General features: G+C 42.5%; 5 protein-coding genes across 5 annotated transcripts; 4 read left to right on the top strand and 1 right to left on the bottom strand.

Annotated features, from left to right (window-relative positions):
* The first annotated feature begins 2 nt into the window (after positions 1-2).
* EAF02_004000 (uncharacterized protein) lies at positions 3-2065 on the top strand. The gene is made up of 3 exons (XM_038900048.1): positions 3-1213; positions 1261-1520; positions 1577-2065. Exons 1-3 carry the CDS (start codon positions 485-487, stop codon positions 1659-1661), a joined length of 1074 nt encoding a protein of 357 aa, XP_038759755.1. The 5' UTR covers positions 3-484; the 3' UTR covers positions 1662-2065.
* A 634-nt stretch (positions 2066-2699) lies between these two features.
* EAF02_003999 (uncharacterized protein) lies at positions 2700-5358 on the bottom strand (the record flags this gene model as incomplete). The annotated part of the gene is made up of 6 exons (XM_038900047.1): positions 2700-3444; positions 3494-3718; positions 3768-4300; positions 4350-4559; positions 4604-4950; positions 5007-5358. The coding sequence occupies 6 exons, from the start codon at positions 5356-5358 to the stop codon at positions 2700-2702; spliced, it is 2412 nt and encodes an 803-aa protein (XP_038759754.1).
* A 1482-nt stretch (positions 5359-6840) lies between these two features.
* EAF02_003998 (uncharacterized protein) lies at positions 6841-8117 on the top strand. The gene is made up of 3 exons (XM_038900046.1): positions 6841-7725; positions 7779-7865; positions 7922-8117. The coding sequence occupies exons 1-3, from the start codon at positions 7274-7276 to the stop codon at positions 7986-7988; spliced, it is 606 nt and encodes a 201-aa protein (XP_038759753.1). The 5' UTR covers positions 6841-7273; the 3' UTR covers positions 7989-8117.
* Positions 8118-9244: 1127 nt separating this feature from the next.
* Positions 9245-10212, top strand: EAF02_003997 (uncharacterized protein; the record flags this gene model as incomplete). The annotated part of the gene is made up of 2 exons (XM_038900045.1): positions 9245-9509; positions 9581-10212. The coding sequence occupies 2 exons, from the start codon at positions 9245-9247 to the stop codon at positions 10210-10212; spliced, it is 897 nt and encodes a 298-aa protein (XP_038759752.1).
* Positions 10213-12429: 2217 nt separating this feature from the next.
* Positions 12430-13313, top strand: EAF02_003996 (uncharacterized protein; the record flags this gene model as incomplete). Its single annotated transcript, XM_038900044.1, has 2 exons — positions 12430-12463; positions 12517-13313. 2 exons carry the CDS (start codon positions 12430-12432, stop codon positions 13311-13313), a joined length of 831 nt encoding a protein of 276 aa, XP_038759751.1.
* Positions 13314-13516: the final 203 nt, after the last annotated feature.

The following is a 13516-nucleotide window of genomic DNA, read 5'->3' as shown; positions in this document are numbered from 1 at the left end:
CCAAGTGGAGAGGGGCATTCGAATACGGCGACCGGAATGTTCACACAAAACTCATCCCACAAGACAACACAACACCACTTTTCTTCCACACGCATCGCGCCGCCATCGATTTTATCATCATCAAGAATACATTGCAAAGTTGCATTTCTATGCATCCGAACTTTCCAGGCCTCTAGGCTCATGAGAATTTAACAATTTCATGATGATGCTAAGAAATAGTCTTAAGAATGCTAAGCAACAGTGAAGTCTGGGTATCAACAAATCTTATCACATTTACATTCCACAGTAATTTTGGCTTGTAGTAACGCCAACATTCAAATACCACTCGTTTTCGCGTCTTGCGCGTTGTCATGTATCATAATGTTCTTGCTATATATAAATCGTTGACGATTTATTCTTCCTCGCTTTCTCGTTCTTACTTTTTCTCCCTCTGCAGACCCGGATGTTCCTTTTTCTCTTCTTGATTTGAAATTCCTGAACGATCATGTTGACTTTATTGGTACTTACTTCAGTTCTTTGCATTTTACCCATCGGAGTTTCAGGAAGAAACAAGAAGTCGGCTCTTATTCATCTCACCTATAGTAGGTCGACAGATGATGATGGTCAAGAGAATTACAAACATGTTAGTGTAGCACAAACCTACCAAGAAGGATCCACTGGGCGGACATCCTCGATCAACTATACGTTGCCTTGGCCTGCTACTAAGTCTATTCGACCCAGCCCTACTTCCCAAGGGATGAATGTCACTTCAGTAATTCCCGTTTTCGAGACGTGCAACTTGCCAGATGCAAGGACTACATCATGTTCGCCTTCTTTTCAGACTATCATCACGACTAAATGTTCAACTGTCTTAACAGGATACTTTACTAAGCATACTGTCTCTGAATGTGATGAGATTGTCACCTTCTCTACACAGTACGGCTATTCTTTAGCTACTACAACACCTCCTGCGAGCAGCGTCTCAGTTCTTCACAAGCGCCAGGAAATTCCGCCGTTGACGAATAACTATGTTCAAAATGTTACAACATATTATGCCGCTCCATGGCGGTCAATTGCAGCAGATGATCCATCAGATATACACGTTCAAATATGCGGACTGTCATCCGACGGCGTTCAAATGTGTACAACTGTCACTGAAATCTGGGTCATTCATACGGAATATCTACCGATTTATTACACTGGGGCCATCTCAGTTTCCACTGCAGTATCTTCGGTATGATCACCTTGACACATGATCGCAGACAATACTAACGTTTTTAGACCGCAGTGTTAGCATTTGCTCCCGAAATATATATAACTGTCACGCCCGGAACTCTCGTACTTTCAACAAAGATAGTATCTACAAGTTTATCGGCGAAGAACATAACCTCAACTTCTAGAATCGACAAGTCGAGTTCTGAATCATTAGGCTCTGCATCTAGCACTCAAGATTCGACGAAAACAATTTACGTCACTGGTCCGGGTAGCACCACGACGATAAATTTAGGGATGGCATTATCTCTCACCTCAATCCAGGAGCCGTGAGTGTAAATTAAATAATGATTCGTCCATTTCACTGACAGATCATTGGGGCTAGGGCAACTCGCACAACCACAATAACGAGTACGACAAGGATAACTAAAACCACCACTTTCACGCCTGTAAGTCTAACCATGTCATAAATCTTCATGATATTTACCGATAATCATCCATAGCGTCTTACCGTTTCCCCAACCATTTAACTATTCAGCGAATTTCGAACTTCACTTGAATTTGAGAGTCTGATATTTAGACAGAACGGGATTCATTCTTTTGTGCAGGATATCGCACCTGGAGACTTCTAGACAAAAGACCTGTTGGCTTTTGATCTTATGTAGGAATCGATAGATACGCACTTCAAACCTATGGCTCTATCTACAAGTAATGCTCATATTTGCTCCTTTCCCTGTGGCCGTTTTTGTGTCTTTCAATCTAGTTCAAATCATTATTCGTAATCTTCGCCTTTCCGTAGGTATCAGTATACCAAGACTATTGGTTTCAATTTCAGTTTGAATAGCTTGTAAACTATCTCAATGGATAGTAATACTGATCAAAATCTTCTGTGTCTTTCAATGCAAATCTCCAAGCAGATACTAGGATGAAGAGAATTGTGTCTAAAAATCGTTGACAAACCTCAGCTAAAACCTCTTTTGATTGATTTGATCAATCAAACGGCCGCGCTTTTCAAGTATATAAATCTCGAGCTTGAGGATCTAAAAACAATCGAAACTCACCGATCCGGATACTAATAACGTGTATAAGAAAAAATTGTTTGCTGGAACAACTGTCCTGCTTCTTGTTTTTTACTTTCATAGGGCTAGCCCCTCAATATTCACTTGATCGTTAGTAACTACTACTAAAGAACCCTTTTGTAGATACGATACATAGACTTGCTAAATTCATATGCTGTAGCCGTCCTATACATTCTTAGACTGATACAGGACGTTAATCAATCATTCAATCAATCAATTATTCGCTCCTTGATTAGCACCGGCGTTCACGCAATATCGATCTCTATGTCACTTGCTATATTCAGATGGCTCGTCATACTTTTCGCTACCAGGCAAAGTTATACAATTTTTACTTCTTATCAAACACGGAAAGAATTTTTCCTCCCAAAAAAATTAACGACCCTTTAACCCCTCCTGCTCCTTGCTTCCTATCGTACACAACCACCCGGTTCACAAATTCTCCCATCGGTGCCCACTAATAGCGACCAAGCGGTTAAACAGCTCATCCCTTTCCGGCAACGCAGTAAACTTCCACGTCTTATCATTCAACCCATCAATCTCTACACTCCCCAGTAGATCTTTGTCAGTACCCCAATCAGCTGCTACCTCCGCAGCCTTGGCTGAGAATGCCGCTACTCGCTTTAGTTGCTTGATCTCTAAAAAAGGTATCTCAACAACTAGAGAGGATCTGTTGCCCTGCTCTTTGTGGCTGAACAGTATAGAGTTGCCCGTGAGGTAGAGCCAGCCCTTCTTGCCGTCATATCGAGCCTTATACTCGCTAGGGCCAGCGTAAATCAGATTCTCCTTCTTCGGAAGAATGCCTAGTTGTCCTTTGGCTTTTTCGTTACCAACCTTAGCTCTGACATGGTCCACGGCTAATTTCGTCTCTACAGATGCCTTGGTGTTGGCCTTTAGGGCACGGATAAACTTAGCCAGCTTTCCGTGCTTCTGGCCCTTGCCCTGCTCTTCTTCTTGCGGATGAGATTTCTCCATGTTTCCAGAAGGATGAATGGCGTGCTGAATTTCGGTATCCGTGGCGTCAAGCGGAATGTTATCCTTATCAATGATTTGCTTCTGATTGCAATCATTGGGGTGAGAGGTTCGTACTGGAGGGAGAGGCGTATGATTGGCCTCCCCAATTCTCAGGAGTGTGAGTGTTAGCTGGTTATTTGTGGGAACACCACGGAGAATGTTACTGCACAGTTTTAGTTTTGCCTTCTAGCCACGAACGAGAAGTGACCTACTTCTTGGGCTCTAAAAGCTCTTTCCAATTAGAATAATTTTGGTTCAGCCACTGGAGACTTGGTGTCAAGATTGGGTCGCCAAAAATGCCAAAGCCAATGAAGAAACCAATTCCTTTGTACACCATATAGTAGCTGACAAATAGTGACATCAGAAATGTAGGTATTAAAACAGCGTCAATCCGTAGAAAAGCCATCTTTGGGAATGGTGGTGTGGCCGAGATCGCGCTTAGAAGGTTAGCCAAAAGTCACAAAGCAAAATCATAATATCACCTACTTGGTGAAGCGCTCCCAATTGTCGACAATCTCGCCTATGATGTGAGGTACTGTCTGGATGATGGGTTCAATTTGCTCTGGGCTAGCTTTGTCCCAAAGCATTTCTTCCATGGGTTTTTGAGTCATGTATTTGTCGTTTCCAGTATCTGCAGGGGCAAATCCAGCCGAGTGAACAGCTTTTGCAGCGTTTCTGATAGGTTTTGGAACTTTGCTTTCTAGCGGGTCTCCCTCATTCTGCTTCTTCGCATGCATTCCGATTGCTCTTTCAACCATGTGATGAATGTTACTTACAAAATTGGCAGCTTCTTCTTCAACAGCTTCACCCTCTTGCTTTTCCGGTGCGCCGGTGAGAGTGTTGCTTGTTCCCAGTTGACCAGCTTGAGGTTTTTGGATTCCGCCAGTTCCCATGTTTACCAGAGCTAGGGGAGCTGGAGGAAATAGAATGTTGCGAGCCTCTTTTGAAGAGACTAGCGCAATCAGACTGCCAAGCACTAATGGCAATAACAGATCAAGAGCCCATGCTGTAAAATATGCCTTATATCTTGTAAGCAGCTACACATAATAGTACTGGGATAAAACATACAGCACAGAAAACGCTTGTTCGACGAGTTTCTTTCCATGACCGCAGTCTAGCAACATGTTTCCCAAGGCTAGCGAATCCAAGTATCATCGATAAGTACATTCGCTCGAGATGCAAAGTAGCCTTGTCTGCAGCGTGTTCGTCCGACCAGGCATCGTTTAGGTCAAGCCCACGAGAAACTTTGAGATCGACTGCACGAACATCAAATACATCCTGATCGAATTAGAATGCTATCCATATGCTAGTGATCTTCTTACCTTGTTGAAACGCCTTATCAACGAAAACAGTCTTCCATTTGGCAGACCTCCAAGCAATGGATCCGGAATCTCAGTGAGAGGTCTGTGCCATCCGATATCTCTAATGTTATCGACGGGACTACCATCATGCTGTTGCACAGCACCTCGAATACCATAGTCTTTGCGTGCTATCTCATGAATGTCAGCTGAAAAGTTTTCCCACACTTGCTCACTGATATTTTGAGCTGTTAGGTTCGTCATCGTTCTCAATTTTGTGTTCACGGCTGCTTTAGCAGAAACGAATTGTGCCTGCGCGGCATCTGGGTCTATCAAGGTTGCTGTCTCTTTTGCGCTAGCTAACATTACATCTATCTTGTTTTGAGTGTATGGCCAGAAGTATTGGCATTCTCGTGTGTAGGCGCACCTGCAATTTGCGCTGGAGTTGCCTTGGTATGTAAATTGCCCGATGATGCTAGATCCTCATTCCGCATAACATGATTCTTGGAATACTCCTGAGCTAGGGTCCTGTTGGCATGAGTCTCGGGATGTTGCATAGTTATCTGATCAACGTCTACTTGTACTTTAGAGTTTTGATAAATCACATCTTGCGCATGGCTATTTTCCGTCTGCACCGGAGTTTGTGGTCGAAATAGAGTGTAGGCGCCGGCACTCAAGCCAGACTTAGATACCTCATTGGTTGGAGGATGAGAGGGAGAGTTTTCGTCAGAAATTGGAAGCCTTTGGTTCGAGCTTGAGGTCGTCAGAATGTCATCCATATCTAATATAGATCTGGATCTGTGAGAAACTATGGTGAGTGTGATTGGAAACTATTTAAGTTTGCGGTGTTGAAATAAGAGTAATGGTCAAAATAGAAATAGTCGAAATTCAACAACTAAGATGGTCGCGCCACCACTCAAGCACTCATGACCTCATGTTGCGTTCTGGGAATGCTTCTATCGCCAAATTACCCTACCTGGGGGTTATAGGCATGACCACAGCATGCAATTATTCATTCATTCAAAGGGGTATTTCATGGCTACCTCCATTTCGCCTCCTCTCTAAAACTTGATTGAGCGAAGCTAAATGTGGCAATGTTGGAACAAAGGGGACGATTATGTGTGTTAAAAAACCGTGACACGCATGATGATGAACCACGTTAAATCTCAAGTAAAACGTGTTACTGAGAACATCGCAGGGCCTTTGAACAGGAAATTTTCTTCTAGTATCGTCGGAGCCGGCCAAGTCTTTCAAGAACTGTGAATCAGAGAGTGCTCAGCAAATGAATGGCAGGTATGACGCAGTCCTTCCTCCCTGGGTCGCATTGCCATCCATGAACAATATCATGATATTCTTGGTTATCAGTGCTACGTCCATGATATAACATCTGCATCTCCTTGAGGCTGCACATGAGAAGATTGCCACCAAAACTACATTTCAACAGGGGGGGCTTTTTACCCGCCCTAATGTGCCACAATCTTGGCAGACGTACTCCAATTCCCCAGCCTCCAATCTGATCGCGTGGAACTAATGGTCCGAGGGTCTGGAGCTAGGTTCTCGTGGCGGTGCAGCTTACTATGTTCGAAACCTTGGAAGGGGTTGTCACAATTAATTGATGAGACAAAGGCGGTGAGAAGGAATGTTGTCGCTTTAATTGCACAACTTATATTAATACCCGTACTAAAGATAGATTTCTGCCCGAGCTAACAATGTATCTAGTATTTAGCAAGTGTACATACCTACGTATAAGAAGAAAAGAATTCAATTTAGTATACAATCTCAAAAACATTTATGGTAGGCCTTGGTAATATATGGTTTCACCTTCTTTTCTTGCTAACATTTTACTTGTTTTCTCACAAATGGAATCAAATAGGCCTCGATGATATAAGAGCAGCATACAGTTACTTCTTGATATGGTTTAGAAGCGGTAGCAAAAATATCCTTGCTGTTGCACGAATTATGATAGCCTCTAAATTGTCGTGGTGGTACCTAACATCACAAAGCCATTTTCTGGTATACTCAAACATTGGGTTTTTGTTGCTCAAGAGTCGTCATTCTTGTGTCATGCCGGGACCTCAGTATAGTCAAGAAGCGAGTCTAGTAGTTCCAGCTTCTCTAAAGTTCCTTAACACAATTACCATTGAACTTTTGACTATCAAACTGGAAATGATACACTTCGTCAAATACAATTCAATCTCTTCCCTAGTCAGAGGCAAAGGGATGCCGAGCGTCTGAGTGAGTCGAGTGGCATTCAAAGCTTCGAGAATGGACGTATAATACTCTTCCCCAAAGTAATTGTTCAACTGGTGGCTATCTACTAGGGTACTTCAGCCACTGAGGTAGCAGAGTACTTCTCGAAACCACACTGGAGTTGTTTTATTGGACTTGATAGTTGTAGTGTCAAGATCAATGGTCCGATGGAGAGTTGGATTTCGCGACTTACGAAGACCCAGGTGAAGTCATTTTTATCAATAACAGGGCAAAATATATGCCAGCATATCAAAACACAGCAACTTGTAGATACATGTATTTCCATGATTTTCATGTCGCTTGGTTAAGAATCTGGCTGCGTCATTGCAATCTTGTCGCAACTTTTATTCTATATAGAAGTGCAAGTGCTCTTCTTCATCGCTCTCTCTATTTGTATTCTTATAGTCAAATTAAATTTCAAGTCACAATCAAAAGTTCTTCAAAATGGCAGGCTTCTTATCCAGGTTCCATAATTCGAAATTCTACCCCCTCCTTCAACGAATTCTCCGCACCCTACAATTTCTGTCTGCTTTATCGTCTCTTATCGTTTTCTCTATCCGCATCCGAAAGATTTATAAACTCTATCGCAGTATTTCCCACGCAGAGGGAGCCATTGAAGGCATCCTCGTTGCAGCCATTGCTTACACTCTTGTAATTATGGTCTTGAAACTAAGTATGCGAAACGGCGGGCCGAAATTCCTTCGTTGGGTCTTAGCTGTGCTCGACATAGCCTTTGTGGGAGCGTTTATTGCCGTCGCCGTGTTGACGAGCCCGAATGGTGGGAAGGCAGGACCTTGCTATGGCCAGAGAAAGAAGGTTGCAGCGCAGAACAATTATGCCACTGACCCAGGATGTCAATTGCCTCTTGGAACTTTCATCACAGCTATTGTTAGCACGTAAGTTACATCTGGTACGGTATTTGGTTAACAAAAGTTAATGACATCCATAGTATTCTTCATGCTTTGACCGCCACATTCCAGGATACTCGTGAGCGTCACAGAGAGTACAAGGCTGCTAAGGAGGAATATTATAATAGGTATGATCAGAAACTCGTCTTGTAACTGATACAATCATGCTAATAACTCGGAGTAGAGACAACAACAGCGGCATAACCCCGACCAATCCCACCAACTATAACCAAGATCGCTCTGCTGTTTGAGAACTTGTTTGTTACATCTTGGCTTGATAGCTAGTCATCACGTAAGAGCGATGATTAGGATGTTGGGTTTATTTTGTTGAACTCCAACATAGGGAACCAAGTTCTGTTGATACAATGGCCTGACTAGTTATAGTCGAACACTTGGGAAAGAGATCATCTGACCAGGTCATCCCACTGGGCCCCAACTGTCACATAGCAGTGGGATGTGTGTGGGAGCAATGAGACAGCAGTAAACAAAGTCTCCGGCTATATCAGCAGAATGTATTTCCTCGGTAGATAGAATCTCGTGCTCAAATCAAATAGTAAATTTATTACTCAGTTATTATCGCTTAACTTCCAGTTGAATCACCTACATACAAGTCTATCAACACACATCCAAATGTCCTAGTATCGCATTCCCCGCGATATTGGCCAGATGAGACGGAACTGCTGGTATCAACTTGGTTGATAACTCGTTCCACCAGAGGTATAGACGATGTTACATTACACCAGCTCAGATGAATCTACACCCAAGCTTATGATATTGCCATCTGTTTGATATCATATTAACACTATCATCTCGACTTGCTCAAAGGTACCACATCTTAAATATTTACGGTCAGCAACCAGACAACCCTTTTAAAATAATTGCATGATTTCCTTGGGCAACGAGTAGTTCATACTAACAGCAACTTCAGATCTAGAGTCTAATAGTAGCTCAGTGCCACATACCTACACCCAGTTCTTCAATATAAAGATAAAAGAAAGATACATGCTAACAATTTTAGAATGAATACCTAGTTACCACTGAGTCTCTCATCCATATAGCTCAGTGCCGGCTCTACAGTAATTCTGGAGTATTTTAGATGATGCCAACCATGTGACATTATATCATGACAGTCACCAGCTTTTATTCACCTTTATTCGAGACCTGATTGGATAAGGGCTTCATATGAACGGTCTGAAAAGTGAAGTGTCCCAGAAATATATATCGGTAATAAGATATAGAGGCGTTCAAGAGTAAAAGATGTGTATAATTCATCAGATAAGCATGCCTAGGTGATTCCAAGTAGCTGGAGACTATACAAGAAAATTATTCTCGTAGTCCAAAATTACTGCTGAAAGTTGGCGTATTCACTTTGTCGGTCATGAGATCGCCAATTAAAGATATTGTAACCGAATGCATAATCTTAATGGGTTCGCGGCTTAGCCAGATCTATTTTCCCATAAAAACGAGCAAAGATTATCGAAGGCTTGAACCTATACACGTTATCGCAATGGAGTTTCATTTCTACACAGCTATATTGGGTATCTGTTTCCTCTACCTCTCAGCAGTTCGAGCTCAGCAAGCTGAAGATTTCGGTTCGATCTGGGTCGTACCTGATGGCACCCAGCCAGATCTTTCACAAACATTCAGACAAGGTCTCACTGTCCAGATTACTTGGTTCGGGGCGCCAGTGGACTATCAGTTTAATACCTTGACGAACTTGTGGGTCACATCGTGGGAGTATGAAAAGACTGCATATAGCCAGTTACTCGAAGGTATAATTATGGAAGACCTGCCATTTTACTACCAAGGCTCTTCATGATACTGATAGATTTTCTTTTAATAGGGAATATCAACGCCAACGATAGCGGCACTCACGACTGGACAATCGATATCCCAACCAGTGTTTTAGGCAAGACCGCAAAATACGTCCTTCGATTTAAAGACCTTAATCCTGCGTTTAATCCCCACTCTCGTGATGTGTCAAGTCCAGCATTTTTGGTTATCACCGGAGATTCTGCTTCATCCTCTAAAACTTCTACTTCAACATCCACAACTTCTTCCTCGTCCTCCACAACTTCTTCCCCATCCTCCAAAATTACTTCTTCTCCGACACTTTCCAGTTCTGTGGTTTCCTCGACTCAGGCATCTACTTCTTCCACTGCAGCTGTTGGAAATTCAACAGCAGTTGATACGACAAACAGGGATAAACACACTAAAATTAGTGGTGGATTAGCAGCAGGTATTGCTGTTGCATCTGTGATTGTGCTTTGTGCAGTCCTTGGGTTGGCGTACTTTCTGTACAAACGAAGGAAAAACAAGAGAGATCCTGCAACAAAACCGTTGACGGAACATCCAGCAGGTTCTTTGACGAAACCTCTAACGTATCACGAAGCCCCCAGTCAGCAATCAGCAGCACCTTCTGAGAAAGCAGCTGAGCTTGGCGGTGAAGATAGACCAGTGGAGTTAGAGGGTTAGTGCAGGTCATGATGGTGGAGGGATGCAAAGTTTTGGGGCCAGATAGAATAACATTTTCACTACAATACCGCTTTTAGCTATCGATAGGGAATTCAAGGTGGTTTGTCAGATCAACACCGTAGAGGGACTGAGTCTCATTGTACATTTGACCATTGAATCAACAAGTTCATGGTGTCGATTCTACCAAAGAATTATAAATCCTAACACTCTCATCTCATTATTAGCTTCCAAGATGAAAGAGCTTTCTTCTGTGACTGTAGGGTGTATGATAAGGAGTGCCGTAAAGAATTGACTGATCGATCACTCGCTATTGAAATCACTAGAAATTACTGGTTAATACGGCGCGATCGTATATCTTCGGTTCTCAATTTTATCAATCTTTGAATCTAGTACGGTCATTATGTACGGCGTCAATGAAGTAGCCACCCTTTTATGAGATCATTGAACTCTTGAGTTGCAAATTCCCATCTTCTTTTACTTGCAAGCGATAGATAAAAGTCTATCCAGACAACCATTCGAGTAACTCTACCAGGTGTTAACATCAAATCTCGGTGTTGAAAAATTTTGAGCCTACGTATGCTTTCTCCCGAAAGTCCATCCGCATAGATCAATTAGTACGACTACTTTTGTTTCTTGAATACATATCCCGCAGAAACTGGGAAAATGGTATATATCACAAAGAAGGCAAAAGTTGAACCAACATCACATACAGGTAGGAAAAAAGGGCCCCCCGATGTCCTTCTTGAGAAAGGTGAGTGCAGTAATATGTACTTCTCAAAATCTGTATTTGCTGATCCTTCGATAGTACTTCAATCTACTTGCGAACTCGGAGACATCCCAATCGACATCATGTTTCAAATCATGGGAGAGCTTGGTTGGGCACGTTCAGTTTGCCTTGGCTTGACCTGTTCGCAAATGTACGAAATCTACAAGCATTTATACCCATTAAAGATATCCTTGCGAGAATTGGTTTAGACAGGTCCTCCTCCTCTTTGTCGTGAGCCTCCAAAACAGGCTCGATTCGAGCTATTTCAGTTGCTAGGAACATGGCATGGTCATCAATACACATTTTGGGCGCCGGATTCCCCATGGGGACGTATCAAAGGTTCTAATGTCAATCCTAAGGTAATACCAGCTCGATTCCTCCTTAAGTCTATATATGACATTACTCCGCTTGATAATACCCCAGAAATTATTCTGAGAAATACTATGCTGCGATGTAGCCTCAGAAATAGTTACGAGGATTATTTCTGATTCAGAACTCCAAGAATTAATCAGAAAAATATCGGGGACTCCTTCATAGCTTCGCCCGGTTCGCTCTCACGAGAGGACGATCCAGAATCCGCTTTTAAGATGAGTCCTCTACCCAATCCTTACAACATGGGAGTTGAGAGGTGGGAGGAGGAGGCTAGAAAGGTGATCTTGAGCACTATAGATTTGGCTCGTGATAGAAGGCACTGGAGATGGTACTGGACGAACTGTCTTCTATTCCGTCTAAACCATGCAAGTTTTCAAGAAGCTTGGGCTGAACGCCAGGCTGAGATATGTTCGAATGCATTTTCGGAATGGTTACTTACGATTGAGGTCTAAGGCGATAGAGGGATGAGAAGAACGAGTCAATAATGGACTGGAAAGATTCAAATTGAATCTCAAAGATTTCAAAATTATATTTGGTCTAATACTACATACAATACATGTTATTCAACTATATGCAAATCCTTTCCTTCACTTAAGTTGATACTCTCAGGTCTATGCAAAGCTATCTCACCGGCTAGTAACTGCACAATCGCTCATAACTTTTCTAAAACTAGGGCTTTTATGAATCGTTACGGTCCCGTTACAAAGATCATCTTTGAGACAAATGAAAACCGCCATCAGATCTTACACCACTATCGATGGTAGATAATTAGGCAGAAGTTCAGGTACGGTTGATTCCATGAAGTTCCCGATCAATACGGTACGTTTATGAGTTTACGGTCTACTTCGAATTATGCACTAAATCTATTCGCAATGTTTACTACGGCACTATCTCAAAGAGCGTACCTTGTCTAATATCATATGAACTAACCTCCAGTTCCCCCAATCGCATCCCCTAGCAAATTCTCAATCTCATTCAGATTTCCAAATCATTTTCGGAAAGCAAGATCAACTGAGAAAGTTCACCAATCTTGCTACTCAATTCCACTACTAAAACATCAATCTCAGAAATCTACCACGATGAGAAACGTCCCCACAAATTGCTGGTTACAAGGTAAGCAACATGATAATTCCTCTTCACAATTTAACATGAGTTAATTGATACAGTGCCAACCAAAACTCATCGCCGTCTCGGAGATCTTCCACTGGAGATCATATACAATGTGATGGGGCTACTCGGCTGGGAGGGCTCGACCTGTCTTGGCTTAACTTGTCCTGAGCTTTACGCTGCATACAGAGCTCTATACCCATCAAAGGTTCCATTACGAAGCCTGGTCGATACAAGTCTTCCTTTCCGATTATACCCAGTCACTGAGCTCGAGATGTCTCAATTATACCCACCAATCGAACTGTACAAGCTAGTTGAAAACTGGAACGGGCTGAAAGATCAATATTTCTTTTGGGAAAATGATCTCTGTTGGACGAGGGAGAATGCAGGGTATTCTACGAGTATGACAACGGAATTAGATGTCCCTTCGAGCGGTGTTCCGGATCGTTTTCTTCTCGCATCTGTCTTCGCAAACAAAATCCAAAATATGAAGATGTTGCAGGAGAGATATCAGGACTATGAATATACACGTACTGATCGTACGGGTTGTACGTCGGTAGATGACGAACAGGACACTTCGGCTTATCTGGGCTCAAAAGAGGGAGGTTTACTCCTCCAAGCGAATCGAATCCCCTCCCCCTTCAACTTAGGGGCTGAATGGGATAGCAAAGCTAAGAAAGTAATTGTGGAAAGCATTAATCTGGCACCATCCGCACTCTTTTGGAAAATTCACTGGAAATACACAAATATCTGGCAACGAAATAGATTGTACTTTGATAGAAAATGGAAAGCTGCTGTGGCGGTGGAGAAATCTTTGGACCACTTATCAGAATGGATCGAAATGACCGGGTTTTGAAGAGAAGCGAGACGCATCAACAGGGGCAAGGAGGGTAGTATTTAGGAAGCTGAAAGAGAGGTAGAAGGATATCATTAAATCCCATATGGATTATATCTATTCATAATCAATAACAAGCATTTTTAGACATCTGTTGACGCATGAACCGCGAAAATCATCTATACTCTATAGTCTGAAAAGTCTCTGAACTTTGTACAAACAAA

The sequence above is a fragment of the Botrytis sinoallii genome, assembly GCF_014898435.1.
Source record: "Botrytis sinoallii strain Bc 23 chromosome Unknown BSIN_006, whole genome shotgun sequence".
Taxonomy (NCBI): domain Eukaryota; kingdom Fungi; phylum Ascomycota; class Leotiomycetes; order Helotiales; family Sclerotiniaceae; genus Botrytis; species Botrytis sinoallii.
This window is presented reverse-complemented; position numbering and strand designations above follow the sequence as displayed.